The sequence below is a fragment of the Botrytis deweyae genome, assembly GCF_014898535.1.
Source record: "Botrytis deweyae strain B1 chromosome Unknown BDEW_003, whole genome shotgun sequence".
In the NCBI taxonomy this organism is placed as follows: domain Eukaryota; kingdom Fungi; phylum Ascomycota; class Leotiomycetes; order Helotiales; family Sclerotiniaceae; genus Botrytis; species Botrytis deweyae.
In genome coordinates, this window is record NW_024066210.1 from 1,637,435 (window position 1) to 1,656,161 (window position 18,727).

Below are 18,727 nucleotides of genomic sequence, written 5' to 3' on the forward strand. Positions count from 1 at the left end.
CCGTATATCAACAATCAAGGGTAGAGTATCTTTTTCTTTTCCTTTTCCTTTTCCTTTTCCTTCCCCCTTCCCCCTTCCCCCTTCCCCATCCCGTCTTCTGCCTCGCTCGGCCAGCTTTTCCCCAAAGCCGGTCTTGAGCTGGATACCTCACCCTGGGATCTTCAAACCATCCTCGAGTTTGCGTACAAGACAAGAGCGAACCTAGCAACGACCTTTGAGTGCGGACCCTTCTTATGCCATATAGGAGATGCTTCGCAATTTGTAGTTGGTACATCCATTGATTGATAGAGTTTATGTTGAATTGAAGAAGAAAGATCAAGGAATTGAAGTCTGAGATGACTTCCAAAAATAGAGTCGAAACTTAAAGTTAAACATTCATTTCCATTCATTTTGCTCATTTGATCATTATCTACTTTTGAACATATACCACCTTCATTCTTTTAGTTTAGCTCCTCCAAGCCCAAATGTTTTAAACTCGTAGCAAGATTATATTTCACCCTCTGCTCTGTTCTCCTCATGCAACTCAATGCCAAGTCCTCTTCGATTTCTTACTTTGCGGCTTAAATCTCTTCTTCATACCTCCGCTTCCACTATCCCTCCCCAAAAGTGACCTCTTCAATTCTGTCTTCGCGAGGCTTATTGGGTTTGGTCCATTCAAAGTGGTATTATATGTACTATTTGATGGCAAAACCTCGAATTGCATCGTTGCGTTGCCTTCTCTGTACGTACTCTTTTGCGTTCCCGTCGTCAAGTAAGTTTTGTTACTGTCAATGCTAATCAATCCACTTTCGATATCCTTTCTTCCAATGACTCTTTCGAAGATTTCAAGAGAGGCAAGAGGTTGGTAGAAGGGAACTTCGTGACCGGACTCGTAAATGCGGGAGAAGGAGAAGAGTCCGGATTGCTTTACTTGACCGTGGACGATGGAGTCAGAGGTGGTAATATTGGTGTAGCCGGCGACGGAGTAGTTGGTGGCGTTTACCTCGTTAGCGACTACTTCTCCACCTAGCCAGTTGCAACTGGAGATTTGTGTTAGAAGGGATCTAAATTAATGTTGGTGCTTGAAGTACTTACTTGTAATCGGCATCACCGGCCATCATGGCAACGTAAACTCCTTGGCTAAGCAATGCTCTGACCGCCTCAATAGTACCAGACTCTCGACTATAAAGAGATTAGTAACCTTCGTGAAGTATATGCTTTTGACTTCCACTTACTCATCATCGCCAGTAGAGGCAAAAGCATTTCCTACTGTATTTGAAGAAGTAGTGAAATTCTGGAAAGCACCAATAGCAGCTTGAACCTTTGGCGTGTTGAGATATGATGTGTAGTAACCATATGGGAAAGGATCAGGTGTCAATTCTCTCATGTCATATTCATCTCTTCCCAAATAGATGTCATAGATACTTTCTACGAGATCAGCACAGAAAGCATCTGCAGCTTGACAGATCTCATTGATACCTCTCGCTGCACAGTCTTTGACTTGATCGATACAGTTTCCGGCACCATAGAGATTGTTGTAGAATTGGGCTTGTACGCTCTCGTTAAAGGGAGAATAGTCGTATGTGTTACCAGGGTAGACGGTGAAGTTGTAGTAAGCTTGATATTGGATCAATGGATCATACCAACCATTTCCGATGAGAACCGATTCAAGGGAGATTTTATGAGCACCGGAGATGTTCTTGGCATTTTGAGTTTCAATATACTCATTGTATATCGGCCCATAATGTCCACCATAACTCTCAGTCGCAAAGTGAAAGCCATTTCGAGAGTATTCAGGGAAAGCACCCATGAACCCTTGCAATGTTTTCCACTATATTCAAATCAGCACATTTCTCTGCAAGACCTAGGTCAAAACTTACGAAGTTGGGAGCTCCAGCCTGGGTAGTATTGACCGTAAGACTTTCATTTCCATAACTGTAAGTTCCACAGTCCGAACCCTGTGCATAGTCTGGACAAGTAGCATTTGGCAAAGTAATGATGTAACCCGAGCTAGGATCAACATATCCATTGACTGGAATCGAATATGAGAAACCGACCTGGTAAAGATTAGTTCACGAGTCTATCGCCTCTCTTCTCCCAATTTCACATACCTGAGTAGGTTGATCAATATAAATCATATTGCTGACATTATTCCAGCTATAAGGATTATTGATCACACTTCCCTCTGCATCAATATAACACGGTCCATTTTCCTCAAAAAGACCAATCATAGAAGAAGAGCCTGGTCCGCCGTTGATCCACACTGTTAATGGAGCCTCCGATGCGTTACCGTTACGGGTTTCGAAGAACCACCTAGAGGGATGTCAATTTAAAGATTATTCAGGAATGATGAGAGTTTGGTCAAATCAATCTAGAGACCATAGGTAATAACATACCAAAAGACATGTTGATCTTCCTCGACATCCACATATCCCGAGTAACTCTTAACACCTTCCTGCGTTTCACAGATACCAGTTGGGACTTCCTTGTATCGAACTGGTAAATCAAGGTATCCAGTGGCATTGATGAGATCTGTAGGAGCCTTGACGAATTGAGCAGCAACTGATGTTGCTGCCGTGAGAAGGATAGGTACCCGGAGTGAGGAATACATGACGACGATGTGACATGTATTGATTGACGATGAGAAGGAGAGGTGAAGAAGAAGTAACAAAAAGGAGCAGGATTAATGAGAGCTACCACCCTGTTTATCAATTACTCTGAAGACAAATCTAGAGCGGGGTTTTTCGCCAGTACCCAATGCATTTTCCATGCACAACCAAGGTTGTATAACTCACGACGTAGAGTTCCTGCATATCGTACACTTTCTCAATTCACCTTTCAAGCTACAATAGCTCACTCAACTAAGTCTCAATTTACGAGCTCATCCCTACCTTATCTTGCACCCCAGACACGATAAATGCGCAATCCCCATAATTCGTTACTCATCAAATGAAGATCGGACGAGCTAAGCCGTCGTCGACATCTCGAAGAGGAAGGTACTGAAACATTGTAGCCTCCGTCGTCATCGATACCTTTCATCACGATAAGACAAAATACACCTCGGAAGATTACCGGCCACCGGCTTTCAACGGTCAAAGCCTCATTGTAATCGGTAAGCAGTGCAACAGTGTATCCTGGGAGTATCGTGGGAACATTGTCATTACTTGAAAGTTGATGCTAATGAGCGATTTTGACTGAGGAACAGTACGATAGAACTACGGAGTAGGTATTCCTAGGAATTAGCATTAAGTGTAGAAAAGAAATACGAAATGTCTGTTCGCAGTTTGGATAGCTGAGAGGATAATAATAATGAAATAAACTCTTGTAATCTTTAGATTTAAAATTGATAAATTAAAAGCTTTTAATGTCCCATATTAGACTTGAACAATTGAATCCTCTCAACATCCCAATCGAAGTTCAAACGTCAGATGCTTTCAATGTGTCAATCCAAGTGTGACAGTTAAATGTTTTGAATGTTCCAAATCAGATTTCACAATACGACGCTTTCAATTTCATAATTAATATCGGACAATTAAGTGTTCCTGTTGTATCAATCCGGACGGAACAATTAGATACTGGGTCGTTTGTATATACCAATTCATGTTTGTCAATTAGATACTGCAAATGTCTAGGTCTCCTACTTCAATTTGTGAACAATCAAATGCTTTCTAGCTTCCTCAATGTCAAATCTCAAAAGGAGTGTATCTTAGGTTTCAAGCACACAACTAATTTCGTCCATTGAGTAAATAAACACCAATAGCAGTAAATCAAATAGTAGAGTGGTCACTGGGCGAGTAAAAATTCAAAAGTTGACGTGTTTAATATATCAGATTAATGTATATCCGTGTTATTTCGTTACTGTAGTACAGTCGAAAGAAAGTGCCCGGTTCCCATCCATGCCATGCCCATCCTCATCGCAATAAATACAATTTGCTTCCTTCATTCCTCATCCATGCATATTCTAATCTAAGATTGCTAATATCTATAGATCTAGAGAGTATAATCATTCAACCATTTGTTGAGGAAATCCAACGAAGCCTCAGGTTGGTCCATTGGGACCATGTGTCCAGCACCAAAGATACGAGCGAATGTGAAGTTGCCACTGCTCTTGAAGGTACCAGTCTTGTCTCCATTCTCCAATTGGAGATCCTTGGTCTTGGCGGCGTTGAAATCCTTTTTGCCAGGCCATTCAAGAGCATCAGTCCATGCTTGATTTCCGAGCCAGTTGCAGATGAAATCAGCATCACCGGCGTAGATCAAGACCGGGATTTGCTCGAGGATACCTGGTACCAAACGGTGGAAAGGTTGCATCCAGTCACCTTGGAAAAGGAAGTTTCTGTTGATATCAAAGTTGCAGCTGTCATAACTGCTGACTTCAACACCAAGTTCCTTTTGAACATCGGCCTTGTTCAAGAACTCACTGATCCAGCCAAGGGCAGAGTAGCACAAGTTGCTGGTGTCTTCACATTTGCCACGGACATCATAAACATTCTACAACGTGTTAGTATCTTGTATTTCAAAAAATTGTTTAGTTTAACATACCTGTCCAGTTCTCTGGTAAGGTCCCATCATAGCATTGTTGCAGTAAATGCTTGCTGGGACACAAGACCAAACGCTCTCGCTATCGTAGCAGTTTTGAATCAAACTTTGGCAACGTGGAAGAGCGTTATCCATAGCTTGGCATGCACTGGCATCGAGAACGGCTGGCCATCCACCTTCACCACAAGCCATTGGTCTGTAGTGCTCATATTGTGTAAGTCCATCGGTCAAACCGTTACCGATAAGGACGGACTTGAGGTTGATGTTGCGTTTCTTGTGAGATAAGATTTCACTGGTGAAAACTGGAATGTAATGACCGGCATAAGATTCACCAGCAATGTGGAAATCTTGCTTGGCGTATTCAGGGAATTGTTTGAAAAACAAGGTGAGAAGAGCATAAACATCCTTGCCTGCAGCAATTGTGTTGCTGACAGATGAACCACTGTATGAGTATCCGACGTTAACCGGTTGGTCAAGGAAGATGACGGAAGCATTGGCGTTCCATGAGTATGGGTTGTTGTGTAGTTTGAGGTTCTTGTCAATTGAGGAAGGACCAAGTTCGAGGAAGAGGCCGGTTAAAGAAGAGCATCCTGGCCCTCCGTTCAACCAAAGAACGACTGGATCGTTCTTAGGGTCATTTCTAGATTCAAAGAACCCTAAATCTTATTAGCACATTTGTTCGTGGTTAAAAATGATATCGGAAGGAAGTGGTGGCGCTGTGATCAAGAAACGTGCTACATCGTTATGGCATCGGAAGAAAAGCAATACTCACAATAGAAAAGATGCTTATCATTCTCCTCATCATCCAAATAACCACTGTATTGCTTGACGGTATCAACACCGAGCTTACTAGGGTCAACCTTCTTAGCTCTCATGTTGTAATGCTCAAGCTTTCCATCAATTTCACGCTCCTTCTCTCCCTTTGAGTTCTCAACCCAAACGCTTTGAATATCTGCGCCCTTGACAATGTAATCCCAAGTAGAATCTGGTCTTTTTGTATGAGGTTTTGGTTGAGAGAAGAAGGCAGCTTTTTCCATCGCCTCTGGGAAAAGCATTGAAACTTCATCCCAGATAGCTTTGGCTTCGGCAGTCATGCCTTTCATGGAACCAGTGAGTTGACCCAAAGATTCCATTGATTTCGACCAAGCATCAGAGACTGGCTTTGTTGCTGATTTGAATGGGTTCTGGAGAACCTGTTGTTGAGGTATAGATGCCGCAGCAGCGCCCAAAAGGACGGTTGATGCGAGAAGCTTCATGATGAAGTGCAATGAAAATAGAAGCTGTGTTGTTGTAGTTTTATTCTATTTCATATGATGATGTCAAAAAAAAGAAGGATGTTGTGATAAAGAATAAAGAGATGGGAGATGGCAAGAAGAAGGATGAAAGATGGAAGGTGAAGGGATGGATGGGATAGACGGGATCTTTGAATGGGGTTTCAAGGCGGTAACTGCTGAGCAAGTTGTTAGGGTAACCAAGAGCTACCCAAGTTGCTGATGTGCGAGTGTGCTTCGTGCTTGTGCGTGTTGTGCTCGTGCCTCAATTACCTACGTAGCAAGGCACCCTTGGGAGATGGAGGTTGGATGGATGCTTATCAGTCCAGCCATGGGAATTACCGCATCCAAAACAACATATGGCGGAAGAATGCTTCATCATCATCATCATTATCATCACAAGATCATTACTTTGGTTAATGTCATTGATTAATAAATGTCTATCAAATCATCCATTTTATGATGTTAACCCTTCATCATAATAATTGTTACATCAAGTTACCTCGAAATATCTCCAAAATATCAACGCAGAAGCTTGATATCATCGCAACTTGAAGCTGTCGGAGCTCATCCTTCCAACAGGTTGAAGAGAAACCCAGCGTATCACAACAGAGCCTGGGGCTAGTCTAAGATTCCCCTGACGCCACTGCATAGTAAATCTGTCAAGGTACCCGCGAGGGACACATGACTCCGGTCTCAGACTTTCATTCACCGATAAACCATGATTCAGATGTGAATACTACTAGGTATGATGGCTGTACGGTAAAGGAGACTTTGATAGAATCGTGCTTCTTTCATCAATGAAGAATCAGGATGGCTCATCGTGACTCATGATGAAGATATTGTACGAATTGTTGATATTGAGGTCTCTACGCTCTCAATCCCACTAAGATAAGTGTTCGATAGATAAGCTCGAGATGCTTAGAAATGACGGCGAACTTGGTATCAAACATGCCGTGCCTTTATTATTAGTGACTCAGCCGTTCCGCGGGGTGATGTAAGGGTAAGCCCGCGCAAAAAGAAAAATCTCCAAGACCATTGAGAAAAAAAGATATTCCAAATTCCTTTTTACGATCAACACCACCTCACGAACCGTCAAGATGCCCATCAATCAACCCTCTAACCAGATTAAACTCACAAACGTATCCCTTGTACGATACAAGAAGGCGAAAAAGCGTTTCGAAATCGCCTGCTACAAGAACAAAGTACTCGAATGGCGTTCCGGCAACGAAAAAGACATCGACAATGTTCTTCAAATCCCTAACGTATTCCTAAATGTTTCGCGGGGACAAACGGCACCGACGGCCGATTTAGCAAAGGCTTTTGGAAAAGATACTCCAGTGCAAGATATCATTCTCGAAATATTAAACAAGGGAGAATTACAAGTTGGCGAGAAGGAACGACATGCACAGTTGGAGCGAGTGCACAATGAAGTGATCAGTATCGTAGCCAGCAAACTTGTGGATCCAAAGTCGAAGCGGGTGTACACTACGGGAATGATAGAGAAAGCACTCGAGATGCTCAGTTCGCAGGGTTCGCAAGCACAGGAAAAAGATAAGAATCTGGGCAGCGAAACCGCAACTCCGACGACGGGAGAAGACGGGGAGGCAAAGCCAATACCTAGAGCGAGGGAGCATGCTTGGACGGGTGTTGTGGCTACCAAGAGCGCAAAGAGTCAGGCGTTGGAAGCGATGAAGGCGTTGATTGCTCACCAGCCGATTCCAGTCGCGAGAGCGAGGATGAGGTTGAGAGTTACGTTACCTACCAAGATTTTAAAGCAGGTGGTTAAGGCTCCTGGACCAAAATCTGCTGATGAGGGAGAGGCCGATAAGAAGGAGACGGTCAAGGATAGGGTATTGGGATATGTAGAGCAGGTCGAGACTCAGGATGTGATGGGTTCAGAGTGGGAGGTAGTAGGATTTGTAGAGCCCGGTGCATTTAAGGGAATAGGAGATTTTATCAGTACCGAGACGAAGGGACAGGGAAGAGTCGAAGTGTTGGATATGGCTGTTACTCATGAAGATTAAGAGTCCAAGTATTCCGTTGCAACTTGGATTTGGTATCATTTAGCGGGTCTAGAATGGCGTTGGGGGTAGCAAAAGTAGTTTACATTTTACCTAGTAGTTATATATCCTGTAGGTTGACTCATTTATCATTTCAAGAATCAAAGAAAGTTACGTCGTACACATGTGCAGATATAATCATAGCATTTTGACACAAGTTCAGCTGCGGGAGAATGATCTTATGCAGCTCAAAGGTCCGACTTAAACATTCTCTGCTTGAATTTCGTTAAGAACAAAACGTGATGCAGATGTACCCTCCATTAGTTGCCACTTGCTCCTTCCAAATCTAGAATTACAGGACCTTTGAGAAATAGGGTACTGCCTTCCCTGCGAAGGAAAGCATAATATGCGAATGAAGGTATAATACGCGAAGGGGTAACAGAAAATACATTGTCACCTGTACTCTATGATAAATGCGCGGCTAACAATTTCAATCACGGTTTTGGGGCATTTGGACTCCAGATTCTTTGTAAAAACAGCTCTCATAATTCGTAGGCATACCTAAAAATCAATCTTGGCACATTGTTCTGAAAGCACATAAGATTATAGTGAAGCCATTGATGATTTATTGTTTCCTTTTCATGAACTGATTTCCCTGGGGCATGCCCAGTAACAGCATCATGCTGTAGAAGCTGTTAAGCCAGATGTAAAGTACCAGTCCATCGCAAAAGCCACACTCCACCCAACCGTAAATCCCAGAAGCGCAAATATTTAGTTTCCCTTCTTCTTGGAAACACCGACGGTTCTACCTCTGCGACCAGTGGTCTTGGAGTGTTGTCCACGGACACGGAGACCCCAGTAGTGACGGAGACCACGGTGAGCACGGATCTTCTTGAGGCGTTCCAAATCGTCACGGAGCTTGGAGTCGACACCGTTGGCGAGAACTTGGGAGTCCTTACCATCGACGATATCGCGTTGTCTGTTGAGGAACCAGGATGGGATCTTGTACTGGGTTGGGTTTTGGATGATGGTAACGATTCTCTCGAGCTCTTCGGAGGTGAGTTCACCAGCGCTGTAATTAATTAGTCCTTTGCCCTTCTACTCTCGTGACTAATGTATTCCATACCGCTTGTTGAGATCGACATCGGCCTTCTTGCAGACCAAGTTGGAGTAACGACGTCCGACACCCTAAAATGGAATTAGAATGATGGCAAGGCGACGGGAATGATGGGATTTTTGCCTTTATCTTAGTTAAAGCAAACATAACTTTCTGCTTTCCCTCAACGTTGGTGTTGAGTAGACGCAGAATGTATTGGAAGTTGGACTTCTCCCCGCTGTAACCAAGTTGTCAGCAAAATGTCGAAGTTGGGGGACCAGAAGCTATTTTTTTGAAGCGCAACCTCACTAAAGGTCGCAAAACAAAATTTCCAGCAATTCGGTCTTAAAATAGGGAGAAAAGGGCTGAAATTGGGTTTCGCACGTAACAAGAGACATAGTGGGCGACGGTATCTGGAATTGTCGATGGTGTCGAGAGGCGTTTCGAGAGGCAGAAAGTTCGAGAGGTCAAAAAAGTTCATACAATTCGCTTCACTTCAGGAAAGTGCAAAAGTCGATTTTAGCGCGCTTTCCGCATTTGGCTTAGTCAAGTCATGTGTTTAGGGCAAACTACAATCAAGCGAGCCAAAACGGATGGAACTCCCAAAAATTTACAGCATCAAGATCATACCGAAATTTTCCGTACTAACGACCGCAGCAACCAAACGTCAAGATGGTACGTTGAATGTGTTTTCTATTGTTACTCTGGAGGGTGTACGATTGTTTGGAATCAATTGCGACAATTAGATGTTGGAAAATGGATAATTGGGGACTTGGTGATGGAGGGGCCGACCGCAGGGAAATTCGAAGTCGCTGAGCCAGATCTTTGGCTCAACTGATCTGGAACGCTTTGCAAAAGATATCGCTGGTGGTGGGAGGACTTTATTTCAAAGAAATCTGGCACTGCTGAGTCGAGTTCTCGGTCCCTTTGTACTGGGTACATGGCAAATTGCGCTGGTGACGGAAGACTTACCTGTGCCGTCATATTTTGGATATACAACTTTTACTTGAATAAATTGCTAATCAGGACATCTGCTTATAGGTACGATACGCTGCTACTGAGATAGGTACGAAAACGCAATCGACTTTGCTTGCCTCAGATACCTACCATGGGTAATTGCTGACTTTACGATCAGAATCGGCCAAGAGCGCCAGATCCCGCGGTTCTTACCTCCGTGTTTCTTTCAAGAATACCCGTGAGACAGCACAAGCTATCAACGCAAGTTTTCGAAGCCCTTACGATTCGACAAGTACTAATAATGCGTAGGGATGGAAGCTCCAGCGCGCCGTCAAGTTCCTTGAGAACGTTCAAGAACACAAGGAGGCTGTCCCAATGAGAAGATACGCCGGAGGAACTGGACGTGCTGCTCAAGGTATGTTCGAGCATTGATATCAGAAGGGAATCGAGAAGTTCGGGTTGGAAAAGAACGGGAGGCTGATGGGGATATTTCAATAGGAAAGCAATTCGGTGTTACCCGTGCTAGATGGCCAGTCAAGTCCGCCGAGTTCCTCCTCGGTCTCTTGAAGAACGCTGAGGCCAACGCCGATACCAAGGGTCTCGATACCGGAAACTTGATCGTTAAGCACATCCAAGTCAACCAAGCACCAAAGCAACGTCGCCGAACTTACCGTGCTCACGGTCGTGTAAGTTCATATCGAAAGCCTACGATACACCCAGTACTAATATTTAACAGATCAACCCATACATGTCAAATCCCTGCCACATCGAATTGATCTTGACCGAAGGAGAGGAAGTTGTTCAAAAGTCCGAGGCCGTTGTTGGACGTGAGACCGCACACTTGTCTTCAAGACAACGTGGTGCTCGTATCCGTCAAGCTATCACTGCTGCATAGATGTTCTCTTTTTATGGTTGGCTGGGGTTTGCGCGATTGGGCATTGATATGAAGGTCATCATACAAGGATATCTCAAAAAATGGATGGCTTGTACAGGTGACATATTGCTGCACTATAAATGAACCATTAAATGAAATTCTTGCAGAAAATTTAATTGCCTCTTGACGAACTTATCTGACTCTTTCCACGGGTGCTTGTGATATATTTGCTATTTGTTCTCGAGTACTGCCAAGTCAGGCACAATCTTATGGGAGTTGGAGAACCCTCAAGCTTCAGGATGGATCAGACACTAGCTATTACCTGCAGGTCTCAATTCTCATTCACGAGCCAGACGCGGGCCTAGATCGTTCTAAAACGGTTGGCAACTCAGCAGCGCGGCAGTTGGCTTTAAGCAACTAAAGAGATCTCGGCATCTTCAGTATCTACATCCCAGCTCTCCATATTTCGAGACACCCAAGCTCAGGCCCTGTCTACTTGCAGCAAAACCTCGTAAAGCACCTCAAAATACCCGGCTGGCTCCCCCGCTCGTCGAATACAACAATACGTAGGTAAATACCTACATAACACGATCTGCGTTCCGGATATCTCGCTACCGGTTTTACACATACAAGTCCAAATCCCTTTTACACATCATCGAATATGAATAGCATAGTGTCTCAATACAGCATAGCACATTAACGCCGTCTACCACCCAAATATCCCTCAAGCTTTCAACAAGCAAGCTTGAGCTTAGGCTATTCTGTCACTCTTCCACATGACTGTCACCTTAATAATCGATTCATTCCACACCGAGTTCCCTAAGGACGCCCAACACCTACCCAAACTTTCTCGTTCCGCTCTTCCCGCTCCCTCCTCCTCGATGCTTATCTCTATCTCACTCTATCTTCGGTCCTCAAACATACCATCGCCCTTTCAATCTCCCACTATCCATCTCCATCTCCTATACTCCCTCAGATCCCTACCCCACCATCCACCTCTCTCCCCTCCTCTCCTCTTGAGTCCCATTCCCATCCCTATCTCCCCTTAAAGATAACCACCTCTCACTCCATCACTCTCCATCGCCCCATCATCCCACCTCACTCACTCCACCAATCCATCACTATCCAAATCTACGTTTCTTCCTTCTCTCTTTCACGCTCTCTCTTTATTGTCATGATCATCACCACTATCATCAGCAGCCTTCTAATCTCACCAATACAATCTAGGTTTTATCCCCAACCATGGCTATACCTCTTTAAGGGGACACAAGCAATCAATATAAAAAGAGAAGAGAGCAGGAGAGGGAGAAATGATTGGCAGGAGGGAACAGATCAGGTTGTTCAGTTATCAGAATAAACTTACTCGGAGTTTTCAAATAGCCTTCTCGACTGCAGTCTAAGCATCGCTTTGGATCAAATTCAAATGGTATGAAATATCGAATGCAATCCAAACATCTTAATGACTTCGAATATCGGAAGCTATCAAGACCATCAAGCACCTTGTACTCATCATTATTATAGCATGCAATCACGTCACATCAATGCACCACATTATTTTGATCGATTTTCATTATGTAAATTATACACTATTCCTACAAAGTAACAAGAATTTTCCGACTATCTTCGTCGTTATCATTCATGTGAGTTCCCAAAGCGCCATGGAGGGTTTCATGTCAACATTCCAATGATTGATAGATATCAGCAAATCTGTGATACAGAAGGTGCATCTGATCTAATCAATGGTGTTGAATACAATTATTCGTGATCTTGAAACATCCGACATCTTCGCTGAACTCCCTTCCCAATGATTTTCCATATCAAATTCCCGTCCAATCCAGATATAAGTCGTGAGACCAATTGTTTACCCTGATATGCAGCCTGAAATGCAAGTTTGAGACAATACCAAGAGCCCATTCGTTATGCTTTGGTGTCATGCCCTAATGACCCCGCCATGCTGCCGAAAGAAAGAAAAAAGATGGTAGTATACAAGAAATAGGTGTATGAGATGATAAAGCCATCCTAAGACATCTTTATTCCATACAAACACACCCCAAAGAAAGAAAGAAATTATGGTACCAGTAAGATTAGTACGATGGCAAGGTAATTGCAATTTTTGCCCCTGTAAAACATGAGAACAATTATTGATGCATCAAATTAAACTTCAGGAGCTGAATTCGGAGTTGGAGCTGCAGCTACAATGGATCCATTGAATCTTCCAGAGCCTGCGCGTAGAATCCCATCATGATTTGCTTCAGTTGTTAGCTGCATGGGTAAATTTCCCCAACCAAGAGTCATGTTCCACGCATTTTGTAGAATTTCAACTTCAAGATCGCTCATCGCGTTCGTGATCGAAGCAAGTAGGCTGTCACCCGGCTTCATCATGATGCTCTCATAGTCATTGATTCTCTTTGTTACTCCGGCAGGTACGGATCCGCGCTGCTCCCCACCACCTTCGTGAATTGCTGATTGATTGAATTCAAGAGGGAGTCGGGCATATCCACATGACTTGAAAACGAGTTGTTTCAAACTACTCTGAGTTCTAGGTTGAGGCTCTGCACCAAGTTCGTTGGCATGACGCAAATCTGCTAGTCTATTACCAGGAGTCAAAGTGTCAATAACCTGAGCCCAGGAGCCATTGCGAGGTTCATCGAGCCATGCTGGTTGGGCATTTGAATTGGTCATGACCGCTGGCAACTGAGTTGCTGGCGGTGCTGCTGCTAGAAATGGTGGCAGTGCAGCCATGTTGGGTGGAAACAAGGCGGCATGTGCAGCAAGATGATGATTATTCGCAAAGCCCATGTTTGCCGCCATATCTACCGCCATGGCTTGTGCCAAAGCATTTTGCTGGTGATTTGCTCGAGGCATTGGGTGTTGTCCAGGGCGAATGAAGGCGGTCAATGAAACCGAGTCAAGTGTTAAGGATTGAAGGCTGCATTGTTTGAGATCTTTGACAAAGCGCGTGAACATATGTGGACTTAACCAACAATTCTTCAATGACAGATTCTTGATATAGGGTAGTGACAGAACTTCCTTCTCTCCTTTTCTACTAACCATGCTCATTGAATCTGATACTATGGGAGCAGCAAGTATATGCTGGTTCCGGCAGAAAAGACCGGGAGCATACTCTCCACCGCCGACCCATTCAAAATGTAAAGACTCGATCTGCTGTCGTCGAGATATTTGTTTGGAAAGGAGCTGAAAGACACCAATGACAGCTTTAGATGGACGTAACTTGATGTCTTGAACCCAACTGGTAGGAAGTTTGACAAGTTCACGCCAGTCGGGGATTATGCCTAGAGATAGCTCAAGCAAATTTGGTAGACTGTCCCAGAAGTCATCGCGTACGAGGTTTGGTAAATGTCTGTTTGGCAAACGGGCGATGGTAAGTTTCTTAACACCGGTGAATGTGACTGGGCTGTCAATAACGGCAATAGTAAAAGTTTGCATGAATGCTCGCTGTGCCCATTCGAGTTCAAGTAACATTTCTTTTTGTGCGCCAGTGAGTTCGTTCGGCTTTAGACAATGGCTCTTTGACGTCGACTTGCGCTTACGACCCGGGGCACCATTAAATCTAGAGCGTCCGGGAGCATTGTTAGAAACGATGGCTCCGCTTTGAGCATCACGCTCATCTTCGCCATCAGTTGAAACTCTATCCTCTGTGTTCAATCTTTCATCATCATCATCTTCGTCATCTACTGCAGGATTGCCAGTTCCGAAATGATTTCCAAGTATACGAGCAATACCCTCTTCGAAATCAGCATAAGGAATGGAAGGTGCATTAGGGACTCCAGCTTGTCGAACTTGTGTACGTGCATTCGCGGGGCCCCCGTTGGAGAGAGATTGGTCGAGAGATTGGTTGGTTTGATCGCTGCCAAATACTGATTCCTGGAACACTCTTTGGAGTAACGAACGTGTATCATTTAAAAGCTCTGTTCGAAAAGGTGGAGTAATTTGATTAGGTCGCATGTTCTGCTTTGGCTCAGGTTCAGGTTCTGGTTTGAATCTTGTTGATCCAAACACCGCGGGTTTGTCGCCACGCTGAGCAACTTTATGGTTAACGTCTGGTCCAGCAAGCCATCCCAAGCCCCCATCAATAGAGAGGCCGAGTTCTTCTGCTGCTACAATGAATTGAAATGCCTTTGTCATGGTTCGAGTTTCATCAGCTTTCTGCTCTAGACCCTCTAATTGTGCATATCTATTATATTCCTGGAATGGCCATTTGTAAGAACCCCAGAAAGTTGTGATTGTGTCGTGATCATGCTTTATAGGAGGTTTAGTCAACTTTGCAATATCGACCTCGAAGGCTAATTAAGTTATTAGCAATTTGTAAATATTTAGGGGTGAAATGACATACACATAGCAAAGTGTCTGATGTGCCGACCGAAACCTAAGAAACATTAGTAAGGCTGAAGATTAAGTAGATAGACTCAACGACTATATACCTTGAAAGATACGCATGCCCTTGTCTTGTAATAATATTGAGCTATGAGAAGTGGACGGCTCGGAAGCGATGCCATAAATCTCTGGTCTAAATGGAACCACTACATATTTGAAAAGGTATTCGGAAACATTTGCTTCAAACTCATGATTTACCAATCGCATGCTATGGATGCTGGATCGAGGTAGATTCATGATGATGAGATTGAATATCTCCACCGGGACTTTATTGGGTGGCCAGCTAGCTTGACCTACTTTGGTCAATGAATTGGATTATGAGGATGAGTCTCAAAACCTACTTGTTGTCATCGTCATGACTTCTTTTCCTTTTCCTTTTGCCGTCTGCGCCTGGTCGGGAGTTCTTTCGCTAAGTTTGCGACGCTTTGGAGAATTGATATCCATTGTATGTGAGAGAGACTATAGACAAATTCAAGTGAAGTAAGGTGCGGGGCACGTATAGCAACACAGGAAAGAGCGATCCTGATGTCCTTTAATTTCAGTGCGAGGTACCTTGAGGATTATTTCGTTCTGAGAAAGAGTGAATACCAAGAGGATTTCTCTTGATCTTGTCCGTGATTGCAATTGTAATCATGCACCTCTGTGCGCCGTTATACGACGATAATCTTCTTCAAAGAGTTGTAAGGTTACAGAGAAGGAATTGAGGAACCCTCCTAAGAAAAGAAGAGAACTAATGCAAAAATCTGTGCTTCTCTCATTAACGGAACTCCAACTCTTTGCGAGTACTTTTTGCAAATACTTTTGATGGTATGGAGAATTGGTTATTATGAGGATGCGATGAAATGTTGTTGTTCATTAGGCTGGGGTTTGTCTGCCCCTCAGGTGGAAGAACGTCATGCTAGTTTGCTTTGGAAGTGCAATTAGCGCAAGGTTGTTGACAGCCTTGTCTATTGATGCCTAAGGCCATCATAGCCTATCTGGACTTTGCTCGGATTCGGTCCCTTGATCTATGAATCTTCTTCTAATCACTTGCATTGTATTCAAATATACGTTTAGTACAAAAACAACTTCATCTCAACCCTTACATTTTATACACCGGACGCATTGTCTAATTTTGACGAATTTCATGTTTTGGTACTCCATTTCAACTTCCACATGTATTCCGGACAGCTAGAAGGGTCCGGAGATACTGGTAGCCTTGCAGAATGGTACAACAAGGATACCAGGGATAGATAGAGTACATCTATTTTGGAGTTACGCGGGTAAGTCCGCTTTAAGAAGTCTTCTTTGAGAGCTATCTTGGGACGAAAGGAGAATCGGGCATCTCAGTCAAGTGTGATTATTCGACCAAGCTCAATGCTAACCTTGATGTCTTTTCACAGTACGCCGCGGCATATTATTACAGAAAGGGGGGCTGCTGAACGATACAAGTATATATGTCTCCAATGGCATGTATCTGAATCGAGTACCGGAGTGGCTAAAACGAGTATCTCATTCAATTTTTGATCTTCAGAGGCTCGAAAGATTGCTACAAATGCTTAGACTTCGATCTTTTGCCCATGTTACCGGTATGCTGGCCTGCTAAAATTGCGAACTAATCGTCTTCTCTCTCTCCTTTGTTCTGCACCAAAGAATGCTCACGAAACCTCACAATCTGTTGATCCTCTATTCCGATGCAGACATAAGACATGCTCCAATGTGTAGCTGTTTGTCTATTCTAGTGTCTTAACCTACATTGAGAATCATGTCTGATTCTAATGGGACTTCTGGACAATACTATACAAAGTTGGTTTTTAATCTGAGAACCCTGTTCCATAGACTTGTTCCATAGACTTGTGATCTCAAGCGAACAGTATATCAACAATCAGACTTTCAATGCAAGTGGTGGTTAATAGTCTCAAAGACCTCTGATGAAAGTCGACATTCCATCAAACAATTTTAGCACATCTGCCTATATCCACCCCTGCACCATTGTAGAGTTGCCTCAATTTTGTTCTAGGCTTTTCTCCTTCAATTGATGAGTCGAAACTTGGCGTTCTAGATATCCTTGACGCATGTCTCTTTAGCATTATGCTTGATGGCGAGTTTTCAGCGGCTGGTAATGATAGCAATATATCATCTGCCGAATTTTGTTTGGAGGCTGTGGCTTCACTAGATTCATCCTTCATTGCTTGAAGTGGTATATCTACCCGGGCTCCATCTAGGTACGTACTATGGGACCATGCAGACTCCAAACCCGGAAGAAATTGCTCTAGCTCGCGCATTTCGACCCAGGTTATTGTATCTTTGGTCATAGCAATATACAAGTCTTCAATTTTACCAAACCCGTCAAGGACAGCGCAGTGCTTCTTCAAGAAGTTAACATCATAATCGCCGAAGGCCTGTTCGGTTGAAGTTAGTATCGTCGACACAGGCAAAAGAATAGTTCCGGGGCATACTCACTAACTGTGCGTCTAGTTGTCGAAGCATAGGAAGGCCTCTTAGATTTTTGACATCACAGATCTTGGCCACTAGCGGTTGCCAAGGCCTTCCTCGCAGGACTGGCGCAAAAGCAGAACTCACGGCCTCCTTGAAAGAATCACTATTCGTGTCGGACACAACTATCTTTTGATGCAAGCCTCGGGATAGACATCTTTTGTAAGCCGCCGTGTCCTTTTCAAAGGGGAAAGGCTGAGATGATGTGGGCATAAGGGAGACATGTACAGTCCATGAACAAGTTTCACATCGATCACCCGAAAGATCTCTTTCCGGGAATTCCTGACCTGATGCAAAACCATTCATAGGCAATTCAAAATCCCCTATAGCACCACCTTCTCCAGAATTTGTCGTGTTCTCAACTGCGATCTGCAACTTCGCAGTAGGAGGCGTTGATGCTTTTCTTCGTCGACTCCTTTTTGAAGGCGTGAGAGCTTGCGCCGAGATATTTTCAAGAGCGTCTACTCTATCTTCTACTTTCATTGACGCATCGTCCAACTCGATCATCCTAGCATGAATTCTGTGTACGTCATCCACCAATCCTTCGATCCGATCATCGTAATGTGGTATTCGCTTGTTCAAGAGGCCAACGTTCTGCCAAAGACCGCCGATGCCACGATGAATATTTCGCATCTCAAGTTCGCGTTCCAAGTTCTCTTTTTCCACAAGCTCTTCTAATTTTATAAGCCGATCAAACAAGCCACCTTTCCCTATACGCCGTTCTCGATCTAGCTCCTCCTCGAGAGTACCAATCCTCAACTTCAACGCATCTAATTCTTCTTTACTAGAAGATTCTGGGTCTGAATTGTGATATACTGCCTGGTGTCCGCAATGGCACAAACTGCCTGGAATGGACCTGTTGGATGCAAAGCCGACGCACGCGCATCGCAGCTGCTTCGATTCAGGATATAGCAGAATGAATCTGCAACCACCCTTGGGAAGATGTGAATCATCTGTATGAGTTTTGTCGCAATGGGGATCAGACATGCTCGTAGCATCTGATGCTATAAAAAGTAAAAAACTCCAGGAGGAAACTCGACATCAGGGTCTAAGAAAGTTTATTGCAATGATAATTTGATTCAGAGTGGCTAAAGTCAGTTCCGTCAACATTCGTCTGTTGAGTTTCAGTCCTAATTAC

At 43.9% G+C, this 18,727-nt stretch overlaps 7 protein-coding genes across 7 annotated transcripts; 2 read left to right on the forward strand and 5 right to left on the reverse strand.

Moving 5' to 3' along the window:
- Positions 1 to 523: 523 nt before the first annotated feature.
- Positions 524 to 2,590, reverse strand: EAE98_001869 (uncharacterized protein; the record flags this gene model as incomplete). The annotated part of the gene is made up of 6 exons (XM_038949488.1): positions 524 to 1,019; positions 1,075 to 1,161; positions 1,215 to 1,810; positions 1,860 to 2,036; positions 2,091 to 2,292; positions 2,376 to 2,590. 6 exons carry the CDS (start codon positions 2,588 to 2,590, stop codon positions 524 to 526), a joined length of 1,773 nt encoding a protein of 590 aa, XP_038814473.1.
- Positions 2,591 to 3,969: 1,379 nt separating this feature from the next.
- EAE98_001870 (uncharacterized protein) lies at positions 3,970 to 5,774 on the reverse strand (the record flags this gene model as incomplete). The annotated part of the gene is made up of 3 exons (XM_038949489.1): positions 3,970 to 4,470; positions 4,522 to 5,174; positions 5,291 to 5,774. 3 exons carry the CDS (start codon positions 5,772 to 5,774, stop codon positions 3,970 to 3,972), a joined length of 1,638 nt encoding a protein of 545 aa, XP_038814474.1.
- Positions 5,775 to 6,889: 1,115 nt separating this feature from the next.
- On the forward strand, positions 6,890 to 7,816 carry EAE98_001871 (uncharacterized protein; the record flags this gene model as incomplete). Its single annotated transcript, XM_038949490.1, has 1 exon — positions 6,890 to 7,816. The coding sequence occupies one exon, from the start codon at positions 6,890 to 6,892 to the stop codon at positions 7,814 to 7,816; it is 927 nt and encodes a 308-aa protein (XP_038814475.1).
- Positions 7,817 to 8,563: 747 nt separating this feature from the next.
- On the reverse strand, positions 8,564 to 9,286 carry EAE98_001872 (uncharacterized protein; the record flags this gene model as incomplete). Its single annotated transcript, XM_038949491.1, has 4 exons — positions 8,564 to 8,864; positions 8,919 to 8,980; positions 9,033 to 9,126; positions 9,273 to 9,286. The coding sequence occupies 4 exons, from the start codon at positions 9,284 to 9,286 to the stop codon at positions 8,564 to 8,566; spliced, it is 471 nt and encodes a 156-aa protein (XP_038814476.1).
- A 274-nt stretch (positions 9,287 to 9,560) lies between these two features.
- Positions 9,561 to 10,740, forward strand: EAE98_001873 (uncharacterized protein; the record flags this gene model as incomplete). The annotated part of the gene is made up of 6 exons (XM_038949492.1): positions 9,561 to 9,563; positions 9,930 to 9,954; positions 10,024 to 10,106; positions 10,155 to 10,260; positions 10,344 to 10,531; positions 10,582 to 10,740. 6 exons carry the CDS (start codon positions 9,561 to 9,563, stop codon positions 10,738 to 10,740), a joined length of 564 nt encoding a protein of 187 aa, XP_038814477.1.
- A 2,133-nt stretch (positions 10,741 to 12,873) lies between these two features.
- Positions 12,874 to 15,558, reverse strand: EAE98_001874 (uncharacterized protein; the record flags this gene model as incomplete). The annotated part of the gene is made up of 4 exons (XM_038949493.1): positions 12,874 to 15,023; positions 15,074 to 15,106; positions 15,162 to 15,407; positions 15,456 to 15,558. 4 exons carry the CDS (start codon positions 15,556 to 15,558, stop codon positions 12,874 to 12,876), a joined length of 2,532 nt encoding a protein of 843 aa, XP_038814478.1.
- A 1,484-nt stretch (positions 15,559 to 17,042) lies between these two features.
- Positions 17,043 to 18,576, reverse strand: EAE98_001875 (uncharacterized protein; the record flags this gene model as incomplete). Its single annotated transcript, XM_038949494.1, has 2 exons — positions 17,043 to 17,495; positions 17,557 to 18,576. The coding sequence occupies 2 exons, from the start codon at positions 18,574 to 18,576 to the stop codon at positions 17,043 to 17,045; spliced, it is 1,473 nt and encodes a 490-aa protein (XP_038814479.1).
- Between the last annotated feature and the right edge of the window lie 151 nt (positions 18,577 to 18,727).